The sequence below is a fragment of the Plectropomus leopardus genome, chromosome 4, assembly GCF_026936395.1.
Source record: "Plectropomus leopardus strain MGB_pleo_1.0 chromosome 4, ASM2693639v1, whole genome shotgun sequence".
In the NCBI taxonomy this organism is placed as follows: Eukaryota; Metazoa; Chordata; class Actinopteri; order Perciformes; family Serranidae; genus Plectropomus; species Plectropomus leopardus.
Window position 1 is genome coordinate 35,560,758 of NC_142179.1, and position 11,743 is coordinate 35,572,500.

Consider the following 11,743-nt stretch of genomic DNA (forward strand, 5'->3'; position numbering starts at 1 on the left):
TATCTTTTGTTTTTCTGCAGGGGATCTAATGATGCTGATCCAGAGTCAGTGATCAGTGCCAGGAAGACAGAAGCAGACCTCATCGCACAGTGGGTGAAGATGGAGCAGACAAAATTACGACAGCGTCTTTAAAGCACCGGTACGGAGTGTGTCAGGACTGGAGTTCAGCAGGTTCACTTTAAAGTTGTACATTAAATACTGGAGTCAGTCCACCTGTATGTCCCAGCTCTGCTCTGCATACCAGAGGGTTTCAGTTTGTATAAATATGTAGCATCACACTCTATAGAAGAGCCAACATTGAGTGAATTTAGAAGAATAGTACATCATTGAAAATAGGTCTTTTTTAAGTGAAGTTGTATGAAGTATTTATCCACATTCAGTGTATTCCCTTTAGTGCATGGTGGTCAACATGCACACAGTTTGGAGAAGCAGACAGAGGTGCTGAAACAGAAGCTCAGTAATGTACTGCAGTTTCTAAATTTGCCACTTAAAAAAATCAAAATCATTCTGGTGGAAGCTGTACTTTCACAGCTTAATTTTCTTTGAGAAAGCCTTTTCTTTTGGCACTACTTTTTTTTCAGCTGTGAAACTTTAGTATTCCTACGCATTAACACAGCTGCATTGTGCACAGTAATATGCCACTGGTCACTTTTGGGTTAAACTTTCTGCAGTTTATGGAAGATCACAAAAGGCAGCTCAGTGTGGAGATACCTTTATGAACTAGAGTATAGAAAAGAAGAACCTTTGCAGAGGGAGACCAAATGAACTGAAAGAGAGATGTGTAGGAATACAGAACTTCTGTGGTTGAGAAAATGTAGCGACAAAGTAGAGGGCTGACCAACAGGTAAAATGGTGAGTCTTCTTAACCCTTAGATGCATAGGTGGGTCAAAAATGACCCGGTGAGGTTGTTTTCTTGCAATACCTTTGTAATTAAAAGTTGTTATCATTTCATATTCCAGCTATTTTTCAAAAAACATGTTAGTGATATCATCCCATTTAAATTTTTTACTTACCTTACTAGGAAAATTGTAGTTTTTGTATTACTAACCCAAGCTTCCATAGGTGGCTCAGAAATGACCCACATTCATTTCCTATTGAATTTCATGGAAATTCCATGAAATTCTTATCAACTGTGTCAGGAATATATATTTTGTGGACCACAAGGAGTATATCATAAGTGTCACCCCCTGAAAAGTAGGATTTTACACAGCAAGATCTGATACATGTAAATATTATCTTTTTTTTTACCTCAGAAATGTGTGTGTGCGTGTCATTCATGACTACTGTGTGAAAGAGTGTGTTATAATTATGTATCAACAAATTAGTCTACTTTATAGTTAGCTAACACTAGCTAAGTAACTAAGCTAGCTAACGTAAGTGTATGTACTGTGTGTGTGTGTGTGTGTGTGTGTGTGTGTGGGTGTTTTATTCATGACTTTTGTGTGAAAGAGTATGTTTCTTATCACCTAACATCAAATTTGCCTATTTTATAGTTTGCGAACATTGCAAGCTAACCAAGCATGCATATATTGCTTGTGTGTGCGCTCATGCATGTGTGCATTTATTTATATAGACACACACTGATCAATAGGTTTGCTTGTCATTCAAAACATTCTCATCTTTTTATGTTTCCTCATCCAAGGTTTCATGGCTGCTAGGTTTACAGCTGAAATGGTCCTACAGATGCTGGATGAAGAGGCAGTTACTTACCTGTTAAAAATGCTTAAAAAGTAAAAAATAAAAATATTTCACAAATGAAATCATTCTTGTTTGGACCAAAATATAATACAAATGATTATTTTTAACCAAAATGACAAAAGTGGCATAAAAGCACATTGATTCTTACACGTGTCATTTTTGACCCTCTTATGGAAGAGTGTAGGGGCCGGTCATGCATCTATAGTGCCCACTTGAACTGAGTGATTTGTTTTTTTGGGTGGCCCTTTTTTTTTTTAGGTAGCTTAAACAGGTTTTGCAGATGTTGGGACTCCTGTCTGCTTCTCCAAACTGGGAGCATGCCTACTGTTGCTCATACACTGATTATGGATAATACCTTATATAACCCTGAGTCAAAATCAGATCTATCCCTTTAATGTAAATCTGCATAATGAATGCATAATCTGCATCATGAATTAATGGTAATTGGACAGTATTGATTACAGCTAATCATGGACAGTGGTGAGGCAGCTTCAGGAAAATCTTACAACAAAACAACTTGACATTTTAGTCTTTGCCATTGTCTTTGTATCATTTTAAAACATGATAATTTGTTGATTGGCAGATGAAAATAAAGTTTGGTAACACTTTCTATGAAGACCACAGGTATAATGCATTATGACAGCATTCATAGTGAATTATAATGCATTCATGATGCTTTATGAACACACTCATAAACACATAATGCTTACTGATGCACTATATCAATACTCATAAGCCCTTATAGGTTTTATTTCTAATGATTTATAAGTGGCAAGGGTCTTATGTATGCTCTCGACTTGTTATAAAGTAGAGGTTTAATGCTGGGGCTTAGAATGCATTCTAAATATTTATACTCACATATTCACACATCAACAATTAACTGTAGTAAGGACTCATCGTGTTATATAACAATCCATGCTGTATCATAAGTTATCATTGTATGTGTTAAGTAAAGTGAGGTACATGTTGATGCATTTATAATTGATGCTTCATCATAATGTTTCATTGTAGGTTTTAAGTGTAATCATTTCCTTGCATCTGATCACAAGTAATTAATGCATACCATACACTAGAGTACTTTGAAAATATAATGTGACAGAGAGTCTGAGAGTTTGTAGCCATAGAGTTAGATTTCAGCAGGACTGGGGATGTTGCAATGTCAGGGGTGGACAAACTGTTGCAGCCATTGAAATTCACAGTGAGTATGCTACATGCTGTAGCTAGCTTGCACAAAAGCATCCATAAGACCCTTGCCAATTACAAATCAGTACAAATCACATCTGTTGTATCTTATGACTGTTAATATAGTGTATCAGTAAGCATTATGAATACATTACAACTCACCAAGAATGCCTTCATAATGCATTACAGATGTGGTCTTCTTATAAAGTGTTACCAAACTATGTTTCTCTTGCATGCCTTCAAGAAAATCAGAACAACATCCATTTACCAACTCACACAAATGTACAAACCTTAGTGTTGGGAGTCTGTATTTTCAGAGCACAGCTAATTTTCGAGCAAAAATGCATGTGTAAACAAACTTGTAAACTTCAAATGAGACTACATCACTCAAGGCATACATTGTTTCATTGTTTCTATTTAATAAAGTTTTCAATTTTTACAAAATTAAAGCCAATCCAGCAATAATTTTACACCAGGTGACAACACATTAAGTAAAAAAACAACATCACCCCCCCCACATAACAGCATATCTGTATTGTGACAGCTGTGTGCCGCCTCCTGTTAAAAGCAGTCTGCTCAGTGGCTGCAACTAAAATAGAAATGACTCAGTGACTTCAAAGAAATGTTACCATCAGTCTTCAAAACCCACACTGGTGAAGTTTTTTATCAAAAGCACAGAAAATATCTCCTTTGTTTATTTTTTCCTGAACGAGGTGGCTTTGGAGAAATGGCTTTTCATCATCACAACCCCAAACAAAATCAAACACCGGGGTTGAATATATTTTCAGCATATCTTTGGATCGGGAATTATGCTGAAATACATCCAGGAAGGGGTCAAACAGAGCCTGTGCAGGCAGGATTGAAATAAATACACTGGCAGAGATTAGAATTATGTAAACCTCATGATTGCTCTGAGGGACTGCTGGGAAAATAGAAATCCTTATCTTATTGTTCTGTCGTAAAAATAGTCATAGCTGCAGTGATCAAAATAATCATTCACTGTAGCAAAGCAGCATTGTATGCACATGGAAGAAAGAGCTTGTATGTAAAGAAATGGATATAAACAGTTGTCTGGAGCAACATTAAAGGCACATGTGATGTGAAACATCGAGAAAAAAAAACAATATACAAGATGAATTTGGTCTCAATAGAAATTCAGAAAGTTCTTGAAATCCACAAATACAAGTATAGTTATGTAAACTGGTAATACTTACAGGAATGACTGCAAACTTCTCTGAAGCTGCTACTAGAAGAACTAAAAAAGCACAAGGAGAGCTTTTGTATAAAGACAGCTGCAATTATACCTTTCAGTTTACACTACAAATCAATATATTAAGCTAACTTTACATCTAAAATTTCACAATTCATTTCTCTCACTTGAAAAACAAATGTACCCCACTTTACCAAGAAAATGACAAAAGAAATGGAACATTCAGTGAAAAGAGCAGCTGCTCAGCACATTATTACTATTAATAATGATAATAATAATAATAATAATTGTTGCCATGAACCCATTGTGGTTCTCATAAAACAAACATTTCACAGTTCATTAGTAAATCTGCTGCTTGGCAACAACTTGAAACCAACTGGACCAAAGTCAAGTTAAGAATCATGCTGCGTTCATGTCAAACAGAAATAAAGAGAAATAGTTTGAAGGTTTAACACCTCATATGCTCTTTAGTTTTCTGTAGGATTGTGAAAGTTTGTCATTAAAATGTAAAGCCCCACAGCTAACATTTTTTTGAGTTAATCACCAGGCCATGTTGCAGGCAAAACAATCAACATGTTGTCGGACCAATCAATCCACTTAGCAGGTATTAAACAGGCCCGTGAGGCAGGATTCACTTCTGCTTCACTGGAGGAATGAATGCCTCACAATGACTAGATTTAGATTTATTTCTAAATTTTGAATAAAAGCAATGCAACAAGACAGGAGCGTAAACAATGTTTGCGGTTTAGAGGGAGATGTCAAAAATTACTTTTTTAAAACATTAAAATGGCAGAAAATAGTCAGGCTTCTGTGAAGAGCAGATTAAGCTGGTGTTGTCGGTCAAATTTAAAGTCAATCCGACCTTTGGTGTAAGGGCGTGGATTTTTGTGTTATAAAAGACGGGTGCTGACGAGCCAGCAGCAAGGACATAATAGGAGGCTATGAAACAAAAACTCAGTCAAACTACTCTTTTCATTATTTAATGTATTTCAGGACAATACTGCTGCCACCAGGTGCATGTAAATATCGGCCTGAATATTATTCATGCTCTAACTGTAGGGCTTTATGAATTGCGTAAGTGATTTGTGAATTTTTTGTTTTCAAAACATTCTAACAACCATAAACATCTTTGTTTAGCTATAAACTGTGTCCCCAAAGACGGTTTTCTACTGAAATGAAGGTTGTACTATTCTGCACTTCTGTTCTGACATCCGATGTCACAAAAAGACATTTTTACTCCGGGTACTTCAGCGGTTTCCATCCAATTTCCACTTCCCTCCATTTGTTTCTGCTGTTTTACTGCTACCACTATACGTGCACAACTGCAGTGGTATAGCCATGACGTCCGCTCCAAACTGGTCTGTTCAATACAGGGGTGATTTTTTTCTGCAAGATTGCTCGTCTGTCCGTCCTGGAAGAGGGATCCCTCACTATCCTCTACCGCTCTTCCTGAGGTTTCTTCCTCTTTTTTTTCCCCGTTACAGGGGTTCTTTTTGGGGAGTTTTTCCTTGGGTGATGTGAGGGTCTAAGGGCAGAGGGATGTCGTACACTGTAAAGCCCTCTGAGGCAAACCATGTTTTGTGATAATGGGCTATATAAATAAAACTGACTTGACTTGACTAGGGTTGATCCAGGAACATCATGATGTTGATCCTAGATAATCTGTTATGTTGATCCCGGGATGGAAATATGGCAGTGATGGTACTGGATCGAAATAAGCAATTCTGTCCAAGATCAACATTAACTAATTTTACCGTCAACATGATTGGTCCTGAATTAACAAATTATCCTGGTCAATATGATGATGATGGTCCTGGATCAGTAAAAACAAGTTGCTCAGGTTCACAAAGTCTGGTTTCACTGCTGGTGCTGAAGGGTCCCAGAACTGTTCAAATGACACGGTTGAATCATTGCCCAGACTGGGACGTGGTCAAACCCGGTCCAAAAAACAGTACTTGAACCACAACAAGCTGTAGCAAACTTAGTGGGAGGTCGATCAAACCCACCTCCCACCCATTTTCACAAAAGACGCACCTGCAGGATGACAATAGTAGACACACAGTCGTTTTAAATCCAACAAAGTGACTTACTGGTTGTTGCTAACTCCACGTCTCTCTCGCTCTCTGTGTGGGGGTGCTTCCGGGTAGTACGCTAACACTGGTGTGCAGATACTATGTGCTTTGATTGGTCTTGTGCAAGTGCACATGTGAGCGCGGCTCCCACACTAGGAGCTACATGCTACAGCAAGGCTGAAAACATGACGCCAGTGAGGTTTTTCAAAACAACTTGGCATGTTGGGGTGTTAGGACATTTGGATTAACTTAGATGAGCAGTATGGAGACGGTATGGAGTTTTATTGCAGTTTTTTTTTCAACATTTGAATCCTCGTCACCATTTGCATCAGTGGTTTGGGAGATGAGTACAATGCCTTTTCCCCGTTAACCTCTGGCAGTGGTTTGTAGATTGTAAAACTTCACCTGACTTTCTATTGACATGAGGGTGAGTCGATAATGACAGAATTTTCATTTTTGGGTAAACTATCCCTTTAAGCAGCACCAGGAGCCCAACAAGCTGCTGCCCAGGATATTTTAATGGCGAGTCTACAATCCACATTGCTGTCCCACTCCCAACTGTTCTACCTTCCTCCTCATTTCTATCTTTTCCTTTATCGAGCCCCAATCCCAATTCTCCCACGTGGCCATATTATCTAAATTTGGAGTGCCCTCCATTGAGTAGGGGCCACAAGCCACAAACCCTAACCCTTGTGGCTCTGTTTTAAGGGCCCCTACTCAGTGGAGGCCACTCCAAATCTAGGCATAAGGCTAAGGGGGAGAATTGGGATTTGGCCCCTATTGCTTCTTAGTCTTCTGCTTCCCTTTTTCAGGACACCATTAATGGTAAGCACTGGTGCCTCACAGCCTGGTTCCTTTCTGTGAGGAGTTCCTACTCTCCCAACGTGTGGGTTTTCTCTGGGTGCTCCGGTTCCCCCGCGTGAAAATGTTTGGTTTATTTGCTAAATAAAAATATAAATAAAATAATCAGTTCAAAGCTTATTGTTACCCAATCTGCGGATTATAATAATGCTTTATATGTGAGTTCTAACTCTTGATTTGATAACTGTTTGTCTGAAGGCTTATTGAGTCTGCCGTGTTGATTGTATTTTAAAAATGGTAAGCAGTCGTGGCACTGCAAGGAGTGTAGGTGTCAATGATAGATCATATATGTAACCACTTTACAAGGAATACATAGATGTTTTACATATTATAATCCTCAAAAAACACCTTAGGGGGCCTGCGGATGGGCTATCCTAATTTCTAGCATTTTTATTATTTATTCATTTTTATTTTTTCAGAGAATGCACCAACCAGGTAACCACAGCTCACATTGGTAGTACTGGGGCCAGTTGTATAAAAAAAATAAACTAAGTCTTTGTCTGTAATATAACGTGAAGTCAGACTTGCTGATACTTACAATTACCTGTTCTGTTGCGTCAAAGCTTCCCTGTTAGTGTCTAGTGTAAGACTGACTTAGATAGCCTATCAAACAATGAATTATGGGTGTAATAAGACACTTCACTGAAGAGAAAAAGAAGGAAATGCAATGGCAACACTGATCTCGACATACTGCTGCTTCAGACTTCACTTAAGCTTTAGACAGGTCCTTAGGTAATTAGACTTTTCATGTACATTTTTTGATCAACTACTGGTTATGCAGAGTTTAAGAGAAACCGTTTTCATGTGAAAATATTCTGGTCTTAAAGAAAATTAAATGCTTGCGTTCAATTTTTTCTAGTATTCTAAGTATTTCTTTGTTCAGCCTTGTAGTCAACAAATTTCAACTTCAACCTTTGACAGTATTACAATTAAATATGTCACTTACGTAGCAATGTCTGTTACATTTCTATTTCCAGATTTTCAGCAGTGCAGTGCGATGCATTCAGGCTTTTGCATTCTTTCAGGCAATTCTTTTTATATTCCTTCACTACAGCAATGCTTTGCAGTTAGGGCTGGGCGATATGGAAAAAAGTCTTATCACGATAATTTTTTCATATCAGTCGATATTGATATATGTCAGAATATACATCAAATCACTATTTTTGTCAAGCTTAAAGGTTCCCTCTCACTCCTATGTGAGATATTAAGATATCATAAGGTTAATTTTGGTTTAAATATTTATTTTCTGTCAGACATTGAACCTGACAAATATACTGTAGAACAGGCATCAACAACTGGCGGTCCAGTTACTAAAATTTCCTCTCAGCAAACGTCCGAACCTCATAACTAAAATCAATACCACAATAAGTTGAACATTTTACTTCCATTACGATTATTAAACGATTATTTTTGCTTTTTGTTTTTTTTGTGGTTTGTTTTTTTGCCCTCATAGTTCACTGACACAGTTTCATGTGACCATGGTGTGTTGGAGTGTAATAAACATTATTTATTATTATTTATTACATTTTTTCAGCATTATATAAAAATTAAAAGCTACATCTTAAACAAACTTTAGGAAAATTCAAGCACATGGTGCTGATAACAGGCCAGCCTCTCCTGACTGCAGGACTCTGACTTCAGCTTCTGTGAATCTTCTGTGAAACGTCTGTGCTATTTATCATTTTACTCAGGAAAAAATACAACTTTTTAGTATGCCTGCTTCTCCTACAGTTGCCAAGAGCCTGCCAACATTCCCAGTTAGAGAAAGAGTGAAAATAAGGTAATGTGCCTGTGGCCCCAGGCCCCCAAAACATTACATATGCCCCTGTTAATAATAATGAGAGCTCAGTGCAAGCGGCTGGATGAGACACGGAGCGATGCATCCTGCTGTTTCTAAATGATTCATCCAAAGTCTGATTAAACCTGCCTGTCTGTCTCACTGCGCTGCTGCTGGACCATCAGCTGTTTGAGCCGCGATAATGAAACGCTGTGGAAGCACATACGACTCAGTTGTCAAACAAAATGGTTCGCCGCTGCGCTATTCTTGTTATCATTGGCTTTTCGTGTCGTCCGTCAAAACATGGCTGGAATGCGTTCTATTAACATTCTACCGACTACGTCTCATATTTAAATCAAGGAAAAGTTATTTCACGATAGATATCCGTACTGTTTTATCACCCAGCTCTATTTGCAGTTTACTTTCGCCATTGGCATTCACGTGCATTTTCTGCAGGAAATGCATTTTCTAGTTAAACTTCTTACCTGAGGAGCCAATCGCCAGAGCTATGACTTGCCAGGCAATATGTCTTTTGCCATTGTCCTTACAACAATGAGCTTGGGATAGTTAGACCTTAACAACTCGACCCATCCATTCTTCTACACACACAAGAAACACAGATAAGAGTCAAGCAGTCATAGGAGCAGAGAAGAGGAGCTGCTAAGGGAGCCATGATGTGTAAGCAAGGAACAATTGAAGAAACAATTTGTTTTTTCAGGTGCAGCAACTCACTGCCAGTGCGGGGTTGTGCCATTTTGATGCGCGCTGTTTGACAGCGATGTGTTTTGGCTGTAACACTTCAACACAGTGTTTGCTAACTGAGCTGTAGTGATAAAGTAAGGGATTTTCATGTGGTGAAGTCATATTTTCTGTAAGACATGAACGCAGCATAGGACAGAGAGTCCATAGAATGAGGGCATGCTCAAGGCCTGTCAGGAGGCTTTGGCTTTATTTCCTGTTTTCAAGCAGAAGAGGGAGGGCATCTGAGAATAGTTATAGATAGAGCACTTCATAGAGTACCCCAGTAATGAGTCCAAAAACACGGAAATCCGCATTTCAGCACTCCCAGTTCCTTCGTCTTAAAGTCAGTGGGTTTTTTGAAAGGGTTTTTGGTTAGAAGTCTTAAATAAAGTCTGTGGTTAACATAAGCTGAGGGGACTGTTTTGTTGTACGACATAAAATACGTCAGTAAATACTCCAATGTGAATTTTGACGGTTTAATGTGTCTTAAAAAAGGTGTCTGTTAACATGTGGCTTACTGAGACTGCAGAGCATCAAAACGCCAAACTGTACCAAACATGGCTTTATAGCCTCGCAGTGGAGGCGACGCAACAGCAGTGTATGTAGTATGTTTCAGCCTAACATTAGGTTTTACTTCTGGCAATTACATTTAGGCTTCAAAAACACAAAGTGGTGTTAATTTGTGGAGATTATCTTGTTGAACAAAACATCTAACTATCATAAATGTTTAGAGTTTATTTTCTGAAATGATCCAAAATCCAATGGAAATATCCCATAGGCTTTTAGACGAGGGAACCAGGGCAATGTTAGCCTCCAGGTTACAGAAAAACAGGGCACTTTATGACTATAATACACAAAGTCTGATGAGGAATAAGGTCTTTTTCCTCACATCCCTGCGAGTCACCCCCATGTACAAACATGTCAGCAGAGTGGTCAGGTTGCAGGTGCAGCAGGCAGGGATTGGTTTCAGTTCAGACATCTGGTGGCTGCCGTCGGCGAACGTTTTGCTACAAAGGCACCCAGCCTACCGTCACTCCCAGCACCTGTATCTGGCCACCATGGCAGATACCAGCTTTGTTTCAAAATGGCTTAAAAGCCCTTTAAGAAACCTTACCATTGTAATAAAGATGCAATGTAGGGATTAAAAACACAGACCTGAAATTTTTCTGGGGATTACTGAAATTGTTTTTTCAGAAATCAATTTCCACTGCTGTAAGCTAAATATAAACTATGAGCAGCTTTAAACACCTGTACCAGCACAACCCGACATTCCGCCCCATCCCCTTAGCATCTGAAAAGACATTTTTGATTCAAGTCAAAATCAGGTTTTTCTTTAATTCTAATGGGTGGTCAGGAGGACAGAAACCTTCCTCTGCTTTTCCATTATATTATATTATATACTGCCACTACCAGAAGTCCATGCAACAAAAATGACCAGTCAAATACATAAACAAGGCCACAAACTGAACCAGAGTCTTGTTGTCACATTTTCCATTGCTATTTGCACATAGCTAATAACTGATTCAGCCAGTAAAAAGGAGGCTTTTTCCATCTGTGGCCTGTGTTCAGAGTCACAGAGACAGAAGACGAAGGAATTATCTTGGTATTTGACCAACCCTGAGATGTTTATGTTTGTGTGTGCAGCTTTACCTGCCACTTGAGGTCCTGTGTGTGTGTCACGCAGTGGAAGGCCATATAGGCAGAGGGTGAGCTTCAGTGTTGAAGACATACTGATCGAGGCTGATGAGGTTGGGGTCATCTGAGAAGAGCAGGTACAGATATTTCAGGGTTTCTCCCAAGAAGAAGCTCTCCATCTTGTCTCGGGGGCTTGGGTAGTCTGGGTCACGCACGTTATTGATGGAGGTATAGCCGCCAGAGGAAACCTGAAGGGAAGCACACAGGGATTTGTCCTCATTCACACAATCCATTCACTGTATGTAAGAACATAAAGGGTTTTTTTTTTAGTGGAAAACAAAGAAGACCACTGCACAATGAATGACTTTACTGTGATTTATTCAAAGCGAGCGATGCCTTTCACCCGTGGCTTCTGCAGGTTCACTCAGTGTTTTGTGTTTTTTTTTCTACTATACCTATGCCTAAATACCATTAGTGTTGCAAAACTGTCATTTGTTCAGTCATATTAAACATGGAAAAGCAAAACAACAGATTAACTGATTGGAATAATCAGCCTTTAAATAAAT

General features: G+C 38.8%; 2 protein-coding genes across 3 annotated transcripts in view; one reads left to right on the forward strand and one right to left on the reverse strand.

Annotated features, from left to right (window-relative positions):
- The window catches only part of dpp7 (dipeptidyl-peptidase 7), a 20,888-nt gene extending 17,558 nt beyond the window's left edge, over positions 1–3,330 (forward strand). Inside the window, exons 13-14 of one of the 2 annotated variants that reach the window (XM_088077190.1) lie at positions 21–139; positions 1,644–3,330. In XM_088077190.1, the coding sequence (XP_087933316.1) occupies positions 21–132 (112 nt within the window). In that variant the 3' untranslated portion in view covers positions 133–139; positions 1,644–3,330. Of the gene's footprint in view, positions 1–20 lie in introns of both variants that reach the window. The other variant, XM_088077189.1, reaches the window with a different exon arrangement.
- Positions 3,277–11,743, reverse strand: part of man1b1b (mannosidase, alpha, class 1B, member 1b) — a 31,194-nt gene continuing 22,727 nt past the window's right edge. Inside the window, exon 14 of the mRNA XM_042488071.2 lies at positions 3,277–11,425. Within this exon, the coding sequence (XP_042344005.1) occupies positions 11,219–11,425 (207 nt within the window). The 3' untranslated portion in view covers positions 3,277–11,218. The remainder of the gene's footprint in view (positions 11,426–11,743) is intronic.